The sequence below is a fragment of the Phyllobates terribilis genome, unplaced genomic scaffold (assembly GCF_046119375.1).
Source record: "Phyllobates terribilis strain yellow unplaced genomic scaffold, ASM4611937v1 Scaffold_13__5_contigs__length_258822181, whole genome shotgun sequence".
In the NCBI taxonomy this organism is placed as follows: Eukaryota; Metazoa; Chordata; class Amphibia; order Anura; family Dendrobatidae; genus Phyllobates; species Phyllobates terribilis.
Window position 1 is genome coordinate 116,980,675 of NW_027362773.1, and position 18,885 is coordinate 116,999,559.

Consider the following 18,885-nt stretch of genomic DNA (forward strand, 5'->3'; position numbering starts at 1 on the left):
AAAAGAACCTTTGTTAAAAACTCATATATTGAGTTTCCTTTTTCTCTTTTGGGGTCGGGAGGGGGGGGGGGGGTGACAACTTTTTCAACTAAATGCAAGAGGCAGGTTTTATTAAAGGCTAACTCCCAATATGTTGGATGCTGGGGCTTCAGAACTGCTGGGAGCTCAGAGTTATCCACCCAGGATAGGGAATACTTTACTAATCGCTGTGTGTCAGACCACTGGGACCAGCAGCTACCCCGAGAACAGGGCTCTGCTCTCAGGTGTGCATGCTCAACCTCCATTCCAGTCAATGTCTATGGGGCTGCTGGAAATACCCTGCTTTCTTCAGCATAGATAATGAACGGAATGGAGGTTGAGCATGCACACCAGGATAGCTGCAGGTCCCAGTGGTCGGACCAATTAGTAATTTATCTCTTATTCTGTGCATGGAGAGTGACAAACGATCTTGGGAATAATCCTTTAATATATTTACATTCCTTTTTAGGGTTAAAAAAATTGAAAAATACATTAATTGGTTCAAAATATATATTTTTTGGAGCCCATGTTTATGACTTGCACTATGAAAATTTAGGCATAACTACGAGAAGGGCCATGGAAATGATTAATAAAACTTATTATTGAGCTCAATTTCCAAATTGTATGCAATAAACTTCCTCTAATGGCAACTAAAATTATACCATATGCAAAAGAATCAGGAGCTTTTTAAGCAGAAGACGCTTCAGGAAACTCCTTTTCCCAGGCGTTTTATAACCCTAAAGCGGTTTTTTTGGTAGTTTCCTGAGCACTTTTTATACTTTTTTGAGCAGCAGAGTTTTTTTAGGGTCTTTTGTACTGGCGTTTTCTGCATGTTTTTCTTATTTTAATTTTTTTTTTTTTGTGCAGACCTGCTCTCACTTCCATTCAACAATGAAGATACTGCTAGAGCGTCTTTTGAGCCCTCTCATTAATTTATATTGTAAGGTATGTAAAGAGAGTCTTCCAAGTGGAAGAAGCCCGAAAAATGACGGGAGGAGGAGTGCTTCTGTAAAAGAAGTGACCCGACCAAAGTTTTTATCCTCTTAATATATTGCAGTCATCATATTATATAGCACTGTGCACTTACAATTGCTCATTTTGCCTTTCTACTCAGCTAATTCTTCTCTTTTCCATTAGGTCTATGACATCACGGGATTAAAAATGGACTAGCTGAAACCTTATAAGCTCTATGCAGAAACAGGAGGTTAATTTTCCCTGTATGAGTAATGAGTCACTGCAAAACACTTTCATCTAATTTCTTTAATAAAATAAGATTCATCTTAAGACAGAGCTCAAATATGTAAAACAGATACAGCATCAATCCTGCCTGAATTATCACTAAAAGGTGTTATCAGCAGCTGAAATACACGAAAATAATATACAGAACGTAAAATGACTTGGTGCCGGTGAAAGATGGCGAAAGCATCAGCTGACCAGACCTGGAGGAGAGAAGAAAGGAAAAAAAGGTCACCAACGACACACAGTAAATTTTTATTTATTTAAATTTTACTTACTGTTATTAATTCCGCAATGCTTACATTCATTATCATCACTGTCCCCATTGGGGCTCACAGTCTACATCCCCTATCAGTATGTCTTTGGGGTGTGGGAGGAAACTGGAGAACCCGGAGGAAACCCACGCAAACACTGGGAGAACATACAAACTCCTTGCAGATGTTTTTTTTGGTGGGATTAGAACCCAGGACCCCAGCGCTGCAAAGCAACAGTGGTAACCGCTGAGCCACCATACAGTGCTGACCACTGAGCCAGCATGCTGGATTGGAAATGCCACAATAGTGGGAGATGGGACACAGAGACTATCACTAAATCCACAGGCACGCTCACTCTCAAGGTAGGGAGGCGAGAATGGAAACAGAATCTGAACATACATCATTAGGAGTCTACAATTGTATATTCTAAATAAACAAGAAATTTAATACAAAACCAAATCGCATTATTTTGGTAGAAAGTTGAAATCTTGTGAGTGACGTCACTTACCCAAATAATCATCCATCAGAGATCCGATAGCAAACTGTAAAGAAGGAAGAGAATTAGAATCCAGACTGAAATCTATATAATATGTATTACCATGTATATGGTAATGCAGCTCGATCTGGGGGTCTCATGCTTTAACACCTAAGTGGAGGGCAACCCAATTCTGCTGCAGAAAGAGTAGGTTTCATTTCTCCATTCTTATTTTCCACTTCCAGATAGATAAAATCTAAGACTGCACTTACTATGTCGTTCTTATCCACTCTGGTTCCAACAATTTTAAGTCGAATTTCGTCATCCTGCTGAATAACTACATCCTAAAAAAAAAACAAAAAAAAAAACAGACAAAACAATTAATACTGCCTCGTTATTACGCCCAAAAAAAAAAAAAAAAACCCCACATACACCTCTATAAACTCTGGAGACACCCAGGTCAGGGCTGTTCTCACATACTGCCTGGAATTGGTCTGTATAATTTTCTCCATCTTATATACACTGCTCAAAAAAATACAGGGAACACTCAAATAACACATCCTAGATCTGAATGAATGGAATATTCTCATTGAATACTTTGTTCTGTACAAATTTGAATGTGCTGACAACAAAATCACACAAAAATCATCAATGGAAATCAAATTTATTAACCAATGGAGGCCTGGATTTGGAGTCACCCCCAAAATTAAAGTGGAAAAACACACTACAGGCTGATCCAACTTTGATGTAATGTCCTTAAAACAAGTCAAAATGAGGCTCAGTATTGTGTGTGGCCTCCACGTGCCTGTATGACCTCCCTACAACGCCTGGGCATGCTCCTGATGAGGTTGCGGATGGTCTCCTGTGGGATCTCCTCCCAGACCTGGACTAAAGCATCCGCCAACACCTGGACAGTCTGTGGTGCAACGTGACGTTGGTGGATGGAGCGAGACATGATGTTCCAGATGTGCTCAATCAGATTCAGGTCTGGGGAACGGGCGGGCCAGTCCATAGTTTCAATGCCTTCATCTTGCAGGAACTGCTGACACACTCCAGCCACATGAGGTCTGGCATTGTCCTGCATTAGGAGGAACCCAGGGCCAACCGCACCAGCATATGGTCTCACAAGGGGTCTGAGGATCTCATCTCGGTACCTAATGGCAGTCAGGCTACCTCTGGCGAGCACATGGAGGGCTGTGCGGCCCTCCAAAGAAATGCCACCCCACACCATTACTGACCCACTGCCAAACCGGTCATGCTGAAGGATGTTGCAGGCAGCAGATCGCTCTCCATGGCGTCTCCAGACTCTGTCACGTCTGTCACATGTGCTCAGTGTGAACCTGCTTTCATCTGTGAAGAGCACAGGGCACCAGTGGTTACTTTGCCAATCATGGTGTTCTGTGGCAAATGCCAAGAGTCCTGCACGGTGTTGGGCTGTGAGCACATCCCCCATCTGTGGACGTCGGGCCCTCATACCACCCTCATGCAGTCGGTTTCTAACCGTTTGTGCAGACACATGCACATTTGTGGCCTGCTGGAGGTCATTTTGCAGGGCTCTGGCAGTGCTCCTCCTTTTCCTCCTTGCACAAAGGCGGAGGTAGCGGTCCTGCTGCTGGGTTGTTGCCCTCCTAAGGCCCCCTACACGTCTCGTGGTGTACTGGCCTGTCTCCTGGTAGCACCTCCAGCCTCTGGACACTACGATGACAGACACAGCAAACCTTCTTGCCACAGCTCGCATTGATGTGCCATCCTGGATGAGCTGCACTACCTGAGCAACTTCTGTGGGTTGTAGAGTCCGTCTCATGCTACCACGAGTGTGAAAGCACAACCAACATTCAAAAGAGACTAAAATATCAGCCAGAAAGCATTGGTACTGAGATCTGGTCTGTGGTCCCAACCTGCAGAACCACTCCTTTGTGTCTTGATAATTGGCAATAATTTCCATCTATTGTCTATTCCATTTGCACAACAGCATGTGAAATTGATTGTCAATCAGTGTTGCTTCCTAAGTGGACAGTTTGATTTCACAGAAGTTTGATTTACTTGGAGTTCTATTCTGTTGCTTAAGTGTTCCCTTCATTTTTTTGAGCAGTGTATATTTAATACATTTTAGGTTGCACCATAAAACCTACTCATACATAAAAACATATTTTACCTACTATTTACAACAGAATTTTATGTTAAATGTATTTTTTTAATGTTTGATTGTTTTTATTTCACGATCTGTATAATACAAAATAAAATCTTGCAGATTTCATCCTAGACTTATTTTTCCTATTCTTTCAGGAAGTCCACGTGTACATTACCCAGGATTCCTATCTGACCCTAGTTTCTGTATAGAAGCATCTAATGAGCGTGTGCAAAGATCACTGTGAAGGGAGGAGGTCAGCTGTGACCACCTATTGTGATTGGTGACTCCTATGTTATCAGCTGTATATAGAGGCGTTACCCATCATTGTAATCCTGCCTCTGATTATACTGATTACTGAAATCTTCTGTAAACATGAAGCATGAGTCTAGAATAGCCATATTGGCCAGTATGAACATTGCAAAATTTATAAAAGAAGATATATAAAAATTGCCAATTTTTTTCTAAAATATATTTAAAAACCACAAAACCTGGATATAAATAATAGATAATTTTTTGAACATACATTACCTTTAATCAGATGCATCCTAAAAGTTTTTAATAAAGCATGTTAAAGGGAACCAGTCAGGTCCCCTAAACTTTTAAATTGGCCCATTATTCAGGCAGGATAGTAATATGTTTAGTGGTTTATACAACTTCTGGATGCTAATGAACCTGGACTGGTTTAGCTAGATCACCCGCTTTATATTTGCCCATCCACTGAAGACCACATATTTCTCCTTGTAGGACATCAAGCTAATTCATTTTTTCCTTTGAAAATCTGTCATTACAGGAATGCCTGGAACACAGGTAGAAAATGTAATGGCGGCAGTTTATGAGAGTTGAGGGACCTTTAATGATCCCTTTAACGGTCCACCCTTAGTGGTTTAATATACACAAGGACAGAAGAGAAAGAACAGAAATGCTTGTGTAGTTGTCGGACAACTGACTCTTACCTCATCTACAGTCTTATAACACGGTGGGTTGGAATTCGGATCAAACTCCATTTCAGAAGGGATTGACTGAAATAAAAAAAATTAAAAATGCAAAAACCCAAAATGGCCAAAATGTGTGATATTACAACAACCTCCCAGTCCCAGGCCGTTTCCTATCACTATGCCACACTCTGCTAAATCTGTAATAGACATATCTACCAGTTTCAAAAGTATTCTATTTAACAGGTGATTAAAAAACAAGCCAATCATGATCCTCAAACTGAGACCACAACTTAGGCCACGTTCAGTATTTCACATCAGCATTTGTAATCCAAAATGAGGAGTGGAACAAACAGAGGAAAAGTATAATAGAAACACGTCACCACTTCTGTATCTAATCACCCATTCCTTTTTTTGGCTTACAAATACGGATGTGAAATACTGACCAAATATGGAGCGTGAGAAGCAGTTTTGGCCAGGGCTGTGGAGCCGGTGTCCATTTTGGTGGAGCTGGAGTTGGTATGAAATGGACCGAATCCAACTCCTAAAATATATAATACATTGGGTACAGTAATTCAATGCAGTTTGTGGGGAATATTTTTCATAAGAATTTGGGAAAGTTATGAAATGTCCTATAAATGTCTGTCCTATTCCTGATCTAAGGGTGTAGACTTTTAGCTGAGATGAATCTGTGCTACAGTATATTTATCACTTAATCATGAGCCATGTATGAGGGAGTCGGAGTTGGTGTCAGGGAAATTGAGGAGTCGGAGGTTTGACTTACCGATTCCACAGCCCTGGTTTTGGAGCCTTCAGCAGTCAGTCAATCTCTATGACTGCAGATTGCTGAATCCTGACTGACTGCAATTTGCACACAGTCAGGATTCCGCTGTTGCCAGCTGGAGCGGACGCTCTTAGGCTAAGTGGCCACGATGCAAAAATGCTCCTGATTTTTTCTGCATCTCCCTGGCAGGAAAAACGCATGCGGATTTTACATGCGTTTTTCCCGCCAGGTAGAGGCGTTTGTCAAGCGTTTTTGCATGCATTTCTGCATGCGGGTTATCAAGCGCTTTTCCAAGCGACTTTAGCATCACTTGGAAAAGTGCTAGACAACTTGGTCACACTATATAAAGCCATGCAACCGGCATGGATTTATATAGTGTGACCAAGTTAATAGTTAAAAAAAGATTAAAAATGGTAAAAAAACAAAACAAAAAAAAACAACATTATACTCACCTTCTGATGGCCCCCGGTCTCCTTCTCCGGTGTGTCCGGTGTCTTGTGGTGGTGTAAAAGGACCTCCCATGACATCATTTAGTCACGTGACAGGTCACGCGACCGCCGACATCAGCGGTCGCGTAACCTGTTACATGACTAAATGACATCATGGAAGGTCCTTTTAGACCACCGCGAGCCGCCTGGGAGTCAGGACGCACTGTACAGGAGACCGGGGGCCATCAGAAGGTGAGTATAATGTTTATTTTTTATTTTACATTTTTTTTTTTTTTTTTTTTTTTTTTTTTAACTACAGGTACTATGGTACCCGGGTCTGGATGAGAGTCTCCTCTTCTCCAGACCCGGGTACCATCTGCACATTGAATCGCTTAATATCCGCATGTGCACATGTAGTCACGTGGATATTATGCGATTCAATGCAAGTCAATGGCGGCAATTACGCCGCGTTTTCACAAAAATAATGGTAGTGCTGCGGATTTTTCCGCAATGATAATCCGCAGCGGAAATTTCCACAGCATGGGTACAGCACATACGAATTATCATTGGGGACCATGGGGCATGTATTACCAAGCGTTTTTGCTGCAGAAATTCTGCGGCAAAAACGCTTGAAAAATGCATAGTGGGCACGCAGCCTTATTTGCAGTTTGCATAATTGGGACCATGTGTCAACTTGCAAATTTTCTAGCTTCTCTCAAAGTTCTTTTGAGAGAAGCTAGTTGGCATGTGACCGTAATTGTACAAACTGCATGACTTGCATTTATGTGAGCATCTGCTCGAACCGTGAGCACATTGTGCACCGTCCCGGATTCAGTAATCTGTAGTAACAGACTGCAGAAATTTAGCTGATGAGATTTAACTAAAATACTTACATGTCTAGAGATGAAACATGCCATAGGTCCAATTTCTGTGAACAATCCAACCTGACAGGGAAGAAAAAAAAATACATGAGGAAAAAAAAGAATAAAATGTGAGGTTGACCATCCTTACAACGGAACGTTCTTAAAATGAATTACATACCAATGTATCTGCCATTAGAAATGTACATTATAGTATCTATGAGTTTTGCAGTGCAGCCATGAAAATACTATTCAGGCTAGATTCACACATCAGACACAGTCAGTGTATGGACCACAGAGTCCGGACCTGCTGAAGGTCTCCAGACTTGAATTCGGCAGCCTCATGTATCCCTATAAGGATCTTGACTTAGAACTGGTCTGGACTTCAAAGTCCATAAACGGATTGTGAAAGTCGGGTGTGTAAAACCAGCATTACTCTGTCTGTAGTCAATATACTTAAAGAGGTTGTCCACTACTTTATCATTGATGATCTATCCTTGAGAAAGGTCATCAATGTCTAATCGTTTGGGGTCAGACACCCCCGTCGATAAGTGGCAGAGGCTGCTGGCCGGAACAGCTCAGTTGCGGAGATGCTCCGTCTTCTCATAGTGGCCGAAGCACGATCTGCGGGGGGTGGTGGGTGTTGGGCTAGGACCGATCAGACATTGATGACCTATCCTAAGGAGAGGCCATCAATGTACAAGTAGTGAACAACCTCTTTAAAAGCAAACTTAACATGGGTACTTTTTCTGTGCACGGCACACATATGGTACCTTGTTTACTTGGGTAACAACAGCATCTACAACTTCTCCCTTAAAGGGTCTGAAAACGATAGCCTTATATTTGACAGGATACAGCACAAAGCCTCTGCCAGGCTGGATAACACCAGCACCAATATTATCAATGGTGGTGACTGCAATCACAAAGCCATACCTGAGGAAAAAAAAAAAAAGGGAAAAATTAAGCATAAGTAACAGGACAATAAACTGAAAAGGGATTATAAAAGCGGATTTCCTTGTACATGAAAACAGTTTACAGAGAGGCTGCAGAAAATTTATGTTTTAGTTGTGTTCACACTTGCGTTTTTGCTTTGCATTTCACTGTCCCATTCTACAAACAGGATTGATGTAGAAACCAGATCCATTTTATAATACTAATTAATGGAAGCAGAAGGGTCCCAGTGACTCTAACAGGGGGGGGGCAATCTGGTTTCCGATTGGTGTCCATTTTTTGCATGGAACATAAACCTATTTCCACCTTGGTGCCCACGTGTCCTATTGGTCTGACTTTACGTATCCATCAAAATACACTGATGTTTCATATGCAATTCAATTTTTTTGTGCATCTATAGACTTAAATACGCAAGTCTCATCCAATATACAGATGGGAATCGTGGGTGTTGTGATTTTTTTTTCACTCTGTGGAAAAAAAAAATCACTCATCTGACCAGCCCTATTGGATTAAAAAGGTCATTGCGCTTTTATCTCAGCACACGTCCGTACAGTACTGTCCTGTCTGAATGGGCCCGGACACTTACTTGCCAGTACACGTCCCTTCCACCTCAGTGAACAGCTTTTGTTTTACTGTATTGAGAAGGTTTGGCCCAAAATATCTCGGGTGCAGGAGAATTTCATGTTCCAGGGAGATCTACAGAGAAAAATCAAATTAAAAAAAATTATATATATTATTAGGCACAAGGTTTTCTTAATCTGCCAGGCGTCTCTAGGTAACCTTACTGTGCTGTTGCCATCTTACTGCCTCCAGTGGGACCCCACTGATCACAAGCGCCCTTTGTGAATGACGTGGCAGTGCACACGTATGATCACAAGAGAGAACTAGCGCTGTAATCGGGCCTCTCGGTCAGTCCTATAAAAATGAATGGGGGGGGGGGGGTGATCCATTTGCGCCCCAGCACAGCAGCGTTTCGCACACCGCAGCCCCACACACCGCAGATCCTCACAGGAGGCTTTGGTACCTATGTTTTTTTGGGGTCCGGGCAATCAGACCACCCCAGTGATCATACATCTCAACCCTGTGGATGTAACACGCCCATCTTCTCACATAAGGAGCAGCTGGTCGCCCCATTCACACCTCCTAGCAAGGTCTTGCAGCCATAGCGCCCCCACTAGTCTATAGACTCTATCCCCTCTCCAGTGCCGAGGCCATGATATATGGAGAATGGATACCCCCATACCCAGGGCAGATAATGTAGAGGAATAGGCACAAACCCCGTCAGGAGCCATGAGAGCACAATAATCTCCTCCTTACTCCACAGCAGGATAAAGCCTGGAGCTGTTATTACAGACCAGTCCTTGTATACTCACGTGATAGAACATAGCGCACAGCTCCCTCCAGACCAGCGCAAGACAGAAGAAATGGGTGTATGTTCACTGAGCGAACAATAAAGTTTATCTAAATAAAAAAAAAATGTGTTCCGGGTACAGTTTCCTGTCTTACGTCACATCATGTCGGAAGTGACGTAGCGGCGGCGATGTCTAGCGCCTCCGGTGTAGCTGTTAGTGTTCCTCATGGACTGTACGAGGTCTTTGTAGAAGAGGAAAAGGACGCCGGAAGTTTACACAGCAAGAGAACGGATACGACCAGTAGAGACGGCTTCACAGAGGGTCTTGTTATTGATTGGCTGGGAAGCTTATCAATCACGTGTTTCAGCGACCAATCAGCGTTGAGAAGTCACGTCCAATCAAGTGGCGACAGAGGCGGGACTTGTTTTTCCTATGGTTTTGCTTTGTGCAGGTGAGAGGCAGAGCACGGATCACATGACTTGTAATGAAATACTGTACGATCGGTAATCAATAGGTGCGGTCTGAGGAGCACCGAGCTAGGAAAGTAATGATCCAATGCAAATCTGCCTGATGTGCTGCTCACAAGGTGTAAGGGCTGCAGGCACCATGCCATAGCTGGCAGTGCCCCACAGGGCTGAGCTGCTGCATACATGGCAGGATGATGATGATGATGATGATGATGATGAGTGTGTAGGCCTCAGGTAGGTTACACCTCCAGTGACAGCATTACATCCTGCTCTACCCTGGTGTGTCATGTCATATCGTGTATTTATTTGCAGGCTTGCTCTCCACGAGGATGTCACCGGTTCCCCAGCTGCTCACGTCAGGAAGCTTTGTGCAGGAAGCGAGAGAGTCGTATTAGACAGATCTGTCGCCTCCGCTGACGTTTTTAGGATATTTTGCAAGTAAGTTGTACAGTAAAAGACGTCATCATGGAGTGTTAGTGTGTAGGAATGACATTGAGCATGCAAGGGTTAAAGAGGACCTGTCCCCAGGCCTTAAGTGGCCAGTTTTTGCTTCGACTTTATTCCCGCTGCTCCCCTGAGTATTCCAGATCTATTTCTGTTTTTTGAGAATCCGCCATGCGGTCCCAGAGATATGGGCCTTTATGTTTAGTGCTAATTTCTAGGGTCTTTACAAGGGGGCGTGGCTCATATGGCAATAATACAGAGTGGTCTTAAGACACGCCCCTGAGGATCCTGTGTGCCCCGCCTCTGAGTATTTGTGGACCTCGCCCACCTCATTGTAAGACCATTAAAAATCTTAAAGAATAAAAAGGCCTGTATCTCTGAAACTGCAGTGGCGGATTTAAAAAAGAAAGAGGAGCAGAGGGAATAAAATAAGAGCAAAAACTGGCCAATTATCACCTGACAACAGGTACTCATTAAAGGGGTTCTACGACAAGCTGATGGGAGATCTGACTATTTCTGTTATTTGCTGAGATGAAGCTGCAGTGTTCCTGCTGTCCCCCAGAGCCGCCTGCAGCAGTCACGGATGGCTCCCTTTGATTCCCTGTTCTATCAAACAATTATAGAAACATATAACCTCTGGTATAGGGCTGGCTGAAAGTTATTTTATGAGATGTCTTAAAGGGATATTCCCATCTCCCAAGATCTTATCCCAATATGTAGTAGATGTAATAATATTAGCAAATATCTCCAATTAGAAATTTGGTACAGTTCTTCTGATTCGCTATGTCACTTACCCCATGTGCAGGGCATTGCAGTAGCTTATGTATCCATGGTTATGACAACTTATATAGCAACAGTTAGTTGTTAGTGGTTGTAACCATGGCTACCTAAGCTACTGCAATGCCCTGCACATGGGGTAAGCCACATAGCTAATCAGAAGAACTATACTACATTTCTAATTGGAGGTATTTTCTATTACTATTATTACCGTATTTTTTGGACTATAAGATGCACTTTTTTCCTCAAATTTTGGAGGAAAGTGGGGGGGGGGGGTCTTATAGTCCAAACATATGTACGGCTGTGGGGGGGGGGGGGCTGGTGGGGAGCAGCAGCGGGGGAAGAGCGGGGCACAGGAGGCAGTATGGCACCCTTCTTCCTGTATATATAGCATCCCTCTTCCTTGTATATATGGCACCCTTCATCCCTGTATGTATGGCCCCCCTCATCCCTCTTCCTTGTATGTATGGCCCCCCTCATCCTGGTATGCTTGGCACCCCCTGATCCCCGCCTCACTGCACAGAAAAAAAAAAACAATTATACTCACCTCCTCTCTCCTCATCGCTGTGTCCCGCTCTGCCTCCTCAGGGTTCTCACTGTGTGAGCCGCGCATGGCGTAACTGCCATGCGCCCTCACACAGCGAGATGTAGTGTCGGAATATAGTCACTGCTCCCCACGCCGGGACTGTGTGCGTGAGGAGCAGTGATCATTCATTCTCCCTAATAGTGCGCACACTGTAGCCGCAGCGCGGCTCCTTCTGCGCTCCACCGTCAGTGTGCCCGCTATTAAAGGCCATGAATATTCACCACTCCCATGGGTTGTAGTGAATATTCATGGACTTTAATAGCGGGCACGCTGACAGCCAAGCGCAGCAGGAGTACTGGTTCTTAGCAAAACTCTACAGGTGCATCTAATAAAGACATTGCAGAGCTAGGATTTAACTTTGTCCTTCCCAGCTATGCTACAATATAAAAAAAAAAAAAGTAAACATGTATATGACGCGCCCCCTGGGCCGTGGGGTACTCGGTGCCGGGCCGGTCGTTGCTTAGGGAGATGTCACAGTGGCGGTGACCCGGTCCGGGGCCCAGGGCGGTCAATCAAAAGGGAATATTTACAGGGGATAATAGTTTATATACAAAGTTCGTGACGCCACCTGTGGTATGCGGCTAAAGGGAGCCGCCGCTTTGGTCCTCTGGAGCTGATGTTAGTGCAGCAGGGATGGTGTGGTTCTGCACAGGTAGAGCTTAGCTCCAGGGCAGTGTAGATGTTATGGGTTATGCTGGGCGTTGTAGTGCAGGGGTGATGGCGCAGATAATAATCACAGAGACAGTGGGGTGCAGTCTTCCGAGTTTACTCACAGTTGATAAGTTCCTCAGGTTACAGGTTCCGGACTACAACCTCCCACGTCGTGCTGCTTTCACCAGGCAGGGGTTCAGCAATCCCTCAGGTAATTCAAGAGTGCCTGACAGGACCCCTTTCTATGTGCCTTCCTCAGTCGTCTTCCTGCGCTGGCTCTCGCCCTCCTGCCCTGCTTCTCGCAACCAGTGTCCCAATCCGGTAGCCTCGGGTCTTGTCGGGCAACCTGCAGTCCCCTGGACCTTTTGCGGCCACCTTTTCGGCGATATAGTTGCGAATGTGGCCACAGCACCTTACAAGTACAGCAGCCTCCGATTCCTAGCTGAGCTTGTAGTTCTCCACTAGTTTAGGGACCGGTCCCCTCTGCGGCTCGATCCCTCCACCGCCTGGCAGATTCGGGCGTACGGGTGGCCTCCAGCACTGCCCGTACCCCTGGGATCCCTTCTGTCACTGGAGCCTTTCTCCTGCTCCCTCTCCTCTCTGTCCTGGGCCTCTCACTAGGCCCGCCTCCGGAGCAGAGCTCTTGCAGAGCCTCTGCTCCCCTCACTTTCCTCCTCTGACTGGGTTGTCTTTCTAAGATGACTCCCCTTTTTATACAGCTTCCTTTCATGTGCTCCCCTGATCTACGTTCTCCACCCACACCCACTACATGGTTCCCCCTCACTAGGTTCCCCTCCACTCCAGCCAGGGACCAGGGACTGTGCTCTCCCTTAGGAGCAATCTCGCCCTGCCCTACTGAAGTGGATGTGTTGGATGCAGGTGTTAGGGTCCCAGGCAGCACTCTATCCTTACCTGAGAGTGGGATACCACACCTCTGGGTGAGATGCAGTACCTCTGTGGCGACTGAACCCTCAGGGGCGCCACATATACATCCCAAAATGAAACCAATGAAAACATGACCTCACAGAACTATGTTGATAGAAAAATAAAAGTTATGTGTCTCAGAAAATGTTGACACAAACCATATAAAAATAAAGATTATTATTATTATTTAATGGCTACAAGCAGAGATCTTGCCGGATTCATCCACAAAATGTCAGATAATTGACAAACCTTTATCTGAACTTTTTTTTAGTAAGATTTTCAGTTCCTTAATATGATTTACTAATTGGATTTGTTTTTTTTTTGTCTTCTATAGCAATGGAGTTCCCGGATCACAGCCGTCGTATTCTGCACAGCCTTAGAGACCAACAGTCCCAAGGTTTCCTTTGCGATTGTCAGGTGTCAGTGGGCACCGCTCGCTTCCTGGCACACCGTTCAGTCCTGGCATCATGCAGTCCTTTTTTCCACATGTCGTGCAGGGAGCGACCAGACATGCAGGAACTCACACTCAACAATCAAATTGTCACAGCTCCAGCGTTTTCTTTACTCCTCAGCTTCATGTACTGCGGACGACTCAGTTTCCAAGAGGCACCTACTGAGGATGTGCTGGCAGCTGCTAGCTACTTGCACATGGATGAAGTGGTCAGGGTGTGCAAGAAGAGGCTGCAGGGCCGAGCACCTGCTGAAGCCGACAGCACACGACGTGAAGAAGAGGGTGGAAGCGGCTGCTTGGGCTTAGAGGACAATAATGGAGATTGGAAGCATGAGGACTTAGAGGGAGGCCAGGCTGCTGAAAAAAGTTTGCAGTATCAAGGGCAAGATACGTCAGGTAGCGGACATCGAGCATCTGGGAGCGTCATGTACAATTTGCAGGAGGTGGCGGGGAGCAGCAGATATCAGAGACAGGAGATGGCCGGAAACAGTCAGAAGTTATTAACAAGTATAAAATGTCAGAGTCCTGAAGCGTCAGGGAGAGTGGCAGCGGTTTCTAGATTTGAGGTGCAGGGTATGGCAGAGAACGGGCAGGGGGTAATAGGCAGTTCTAGATTTGAGCTTCACCAAGGACCAGGTAGTAGTGAAGCAGTCACTGGTAGCGTCAAGTGTCAGGTGCAGCAAGTAACGGTGAACGGCCAGGAAGTTGCTGGGAGCTCTAGATTTGAGATACAGGACATGGCAAATAGTGAAGAGATGGAGGACTCTGTCCAGGAAGCAGCAGAAAGTACACCGATGCCATCCAACTTGAGATTCTCGTCGCAAAATCAAGATCCAGGGTCGAGTGGGCACACAGGGCTTTCTAGAAACTCCCCAAAGAGACAAGAGGCAGCTGGAAGCACACAGGGTAATGGAAGCTCTAGATATTCTCACCTGGCACAGGAATCTGTTGGCATTGGGACGCAGTCATTACCGCCTTCTAGATACTCTTTGCAATCACAAGATGAAGCTGGTACTACTTTGCCTTTGATAGGAAACTCCAGATTTGCTGTGCAAACTCAGGAGTCTGCTGGCAGCATGATGGCAGTGCAAGGTACGGTTAGATATTCACTGCAGAGTTCGGATTTGGCAGGCAACAGTTTAGCACAGTCCGTAACGTCTAGATTTGCCTTACACCAACCCATGCGTGGCAAGAACAATTTGCAAATTCAGGAGCCTACAGCTAGCACTGCTGCACCGCCTGGAACATCATGGTGCTTTCTACAAAGCCCAGAGTCCGCTACAAACGCATTAGTACTGCCGGGAACATCCAGATACACTTTGCATAGTCCAGAGTCCCCGACTGCCAAAAAGGAAGAAAGAGAATGCACCAAATCGGAGTTGACAGTCACCACTACTACTCAGCCGGGCATGGAAATTGCAGCCGCACCAAGCCCATGTAGCTCCACTGTTAGCGAGGGCCACCCAGGGTCTGGAGTGTCCGTAAAGATAGAGGCCATTGTAATATCTGACGAAGAGTGCGAGAGGGCCGTTGCAACTTTTAAGAGGTACGAGTACGATGAAGAGGAAGAAGAATCTGGGTATGTGCCTTACCATATGATTTCTGTGCCAAGTGGGCACCATCCAAGCTATGGGGGCATATTGCCTCCTTCCATGCACCCAGAGGGCATGTACTTACAGGATTTTAAAGGACATCCCGGTTTTCCTCTTTTCCCTGAAGATGTACCCACTTGTAAAACTTGTGGAAAAACTTTCTCTTGTTCATACACCCTTCGTCGGCATGCCACAGTTCACACACGGGAACGTCCTTACGAGTGTCGTTATTGCTTGCGCAGTTATACGCAGAGTGGAGACTTATATAGACATATCCGCAAGGCACACAGTCAACAAGAACCAGACGCCAAAAAACCGAAGGGGGACATGGAGCCTACCCCCCCAAACCTGCCTTAAAATGTTTTAACTGTGCTTTGGACCTGTTGACAGATCGGTGTCCGGTGCGGACCAGGCAAAGTTCACGTCTCCTTTATTTCCCTACGGAAAGTTTTCAATCGTTTTAATATGTTGACGTTAATATTGTGGATTTTTTTTTTCTAGAATTGATCAGAGCCTGGAACTTTCTAATTAACTAAAGAAAGATAGTTACGAGGGTCAGTCAATAAGTAATGCCTCCTATTTTTTTTCTCCTTAAATAAGGTAGTTATGTTAAATATTCGAATTTGGCACAAGTCCTCAAACCTTCTTCTCCAATCCACAGCAGTTGCAACTTCCTGCACCAACAGGTGGCAGGACTGCATCCGTTTGCAAAATGGCTGACATCGATGTTCGTATTAGACAACGTTCTGCGATTGAATTCTTGCATGCAGAAGGTGAAACGCCCATTCGAATTCATGTGAGACTGAAAAATGTGTCCGGTGATGGAACAGTGGATGTCAGTACTGTTAGACGATGGGTTCGTCGCTGTAACACAGCTGAAGGGCCATCACCGTTGGCTGACAAAATGCGGAGTGGCAGGCCAGTAACCGCAGTGACTCCAAGCAACATTCAGAGAGTCGATGACATCATTCGTGGTGACCGCCGGGTGACTGCAGATGAATTGTGTGGCATTATCTTCCTCAGTAAAGGCAGTGTGATGAAAATTATTGGACAACTGGGATACAGAAAAGTTTGTGCACGGTGGGTCCCAAGAATGCTTTCTACCATGCTGGAATACATGCCCTTGTTAAACGGTGGACCAAGACTGTGGAAATGGATGGAGATTATATTGAAAAGTGACAAATTAATCGTTAATGTTGTGGTTTCCAACCTATGTAATTGCATTTGAATTTCTTGCCAATCAAAAGGAGAAAAAAAATAGGCATTACTTACTGACTGACCCTCGTATTAAAATATTGTTATACGTCAGCGTACTGGATTTTTAAATTAATATTGTGTTCTGAAAAAAAAAGATTGCGACCTTTGCATAATGCTGTGCTCATATTCTGGTCTGTCAGTGGTGTCCTTTACTACAGTACCTGACGATGCGTCATTAAACAGTGTCTCCTAATGTGCAAGTGTTGGTGTGTGCGTTACATTGTTTCCCGGGAAAATCATGTCCGGCTTTAGACTCTCTGACTGCAGACTTGTGTATCTGGCCCCTCGCCATGTCGACTGCCTTTACAAGAGCTCACTGATACCAGCGCGATCCTGTAATACGAGCCACCGGGGTAACAAGACAGTTCATGATTCTTCTTACCGCCTAAATCTTCCCCCATCCCCAGTGAGTGATACTACTGAGAAGTGGAAGGAACCGCAGCAACTCAGCCACGAAGTGGAGACCCCGTAACATTACATAGGAAATAAAAGTCACCAACGTTCTGGTGACTCCATAACTGCAGAGTCCAGACCTCCTCTCGTATTAGGACAAACACTGTGCCCTCACTGGGATCTTCATGGTCGAGCAGCTGCATGCAGCCGTACATCACCAAGAACAATGTAGAGTGTCGAATGGAGTGGTGTAAAGTCATAAAGCCGCAACCACTGGACTCTGGAGCTGGACTGAAAGGAGAGTCTGGATTTGGTGAATGCCAGGAGAACATTACCCACCTGACTTCATTGTTTGGTGGAGGAGGGATAATGCTATGGAGTGGTATTTCAGGGGTTGGCCATTACGTTCCAGTGAAGAGAAATCTTAATGCTTCAGCATAGAAGACATTTTGGAAAATGGTATTCCTCCAACATTTTTGGAGAAGGCCCGTTCCTGTTCCGCGGTGCACAAAGCGATAAGTGAGGAAGAAAACGAGCGGCCACACTGAGCTCTGACCTCAACACCATAAGGATGAACTAGATCGGTGATTGTGATCTCGGCCTCTCTCCAACATCTGACCTCACAAATGATCTTCTGGATGAATGTGCAAAAATTCCCACAGACACCTCTGAAATCTTGCAGAAATCCTTCTCAGAAGAATAGAAGCTGTTGTATCTGTAAAGTTATCGACTCCATGTTATGTCCATATATGCCTATGGATGTAGAATTGGAGGTCTATATAATGTTTATAAATAAATCTACAAAGTGTAAAATTGCTAATTGACCATGGATGTAATGGAAAACACTTTATTAATACTAAAAATAGAATAAAAAACAACATACATCGAAGCATTATATAAGTGAGATATTTTGCAATAAGTTGAAGTTTGCACAGTATATTAAAGCATTAAAGGAAAGTTCACATAGTTAAAAAACAAGAGCCCTGTGGGTTTTCTGGTTGCGTTACACAATGAATCTCTATTAAAGGCGGCATATTACCTCTTTTTGCAGTTGATCTAATACACTGTACGTTCCCCCAGTAGCAATGCTCCTAGAATTTGTGAAAGAAACCTTAGTATTGCTCCATATCACAAAGTATCGGCCTATAAAAAGATTATGCATAATACATAAGGATTGGATTATACAGCAGCATCAGCCTGTACAGAGAAGCTGCTGGCCGGTGGTGCCGGGCGGCATGGACCCCTGAAGACTTATTTGCTTGCTCTGATTATTTACAAAAGAGACCGTTTTCTTTGCGATTTGGTCCAAAATCACTATAGATTTATAGATGCCGATTTTGATTATTCATATGATAGTGTTATAAGGGAATTTTTTAAAGCAGCTCTATTTACTGAAGAATGCATAACCATTAGAGATGAGCTGTAAAGTCCGGGGTTCGTAACGTGTCTGCTGGTGAACTCCGAACACAGACACCCTCCTGGAAGTTGAGAGAGAGCCATGACCATTTTATAACCCCAAAGTTAGGGTCCTCATTGACTTCTATGGGGTTCAGGAACAGTTCTGATACCAAAACCGAACTTTGGAATAAAGTTCGGTCGAACGCGAACTTCCACGGATCCGCTCATCCCAAGTAATCATGTCTGTTTTTCCTCTTCTAATCTTTTATACATTTATATAACAACTTTTGATCCATTTAGAGATCTGTACGAGGTTATTGATTAATGCTCAAGACCGGAGGCAAAATTGCAAATGTCCCTCTGCCTTTACCTAGAAAATAGGAAAAACTGTAGATCGCCATGTAGTTCATACCAGTTTAGTTTAATGTTCTAGCCATTTAAAGTCCATTTCTTCACCTTTTACAAGTACAGGAAGAGTTTTCTCATCCTGTAAGGAATTCTGAAGATCCTCACTATTTCAGGTC

General features: G+C 44.5%; 2 protein-coding genes across 3 annotated transcripts; one reads left to right on the forward strand and one right to left on the reverse strand.

Annotated features, from left to right (window-relative positions):
- Window positions 1-1,263: 1,263 nt before the first annotated feature.
- POLR2G (RNA polymerase II subunit G) lies at window positions 1,264-9,683 on the reverse strand. The gene is made up of 8 exons (XM_073658489.1): window positions 9,443-9,683; window positions 8,656-8,765; window positions 7,892-8,051; window positions 7,152-7,202; window positions 5,068-5,133; window positions 2,256-2,327; window positions 2,017-2,050; window positions 1,264-1,457 (listed from the first exon to the last, which is right to left on the reverse strand). Exons 1-8 carry the CDS (start codon window positions 9,452-9,454, stop codon window positions 1,444-1,446), a joined length of 519 nt encoding a protein of 172 aa, XP_073514590.1. The 5' UTR covers window positions 9,455-9,683; the 3' UTR covers window positions 1,264-1,443.
- Window positions 9,556-17,783, forward strand: ZBTB3 (zinc finger and BTB domain containing 3). 2 transcript variants are annotated; one of them, XM_073658487.1, is made up of 3 exons: window positions 9,556-9,872; window positions 10,201-10,326; window positions 13,605-17,783. In XM_073658487.1, exon 3 carries the CDS (start codon window positions 13,607-13,609, stop codon window positions 15,668-15,670), a length of 2,064 nt encoding a protein of 687 aa, XP_073514588.1. In that variant the 5' UTR covers window positions 9,556-9,872; window positions 10,201-10,326; window positions 13,605-13,606; the 3' UTR covers window positions 15,671-17,783. The 2 variants fall into 2 exon arrangements, with proteins under 2 accessions (XP_073514588.1, XP_073514589.1); XM_073658488.1 differs by lacking the exon at window positions 9,556-9,872 and adding an exon at window positions 9,888-10,122.
- The last annotated feature ends 1,102 nt before the right edge of the window (window positions 17,784-18,885 follow it).

Bases quoted from the DNA above. Each gene is read 5' to 3' on its own strand.
- POLR2G (XM_073658489.1), bottom strand. The intron at 7,203-7,891 runs GTACCATATGTG...CTTCCCTGTCAG, and splicing joins TTGTTACCCAAGTAAACAAG to GTTGGATTGTTCACAGAAAT. The intron at 2,328-5,067 runs GTAAGAGTCAGT...TTTTTTTTTTAG, and splicing joins GTTATAAGACTGTAGATGAG to GATGTAGTTATTCAGCAGGA.
- ZBTB3 (XM_073658487.1), top strand. From the start codon at position 13,607: ATGGAGTTCCCGGATCACAGCCGTCGTATTCTGCACAGCCTTAGAGAC.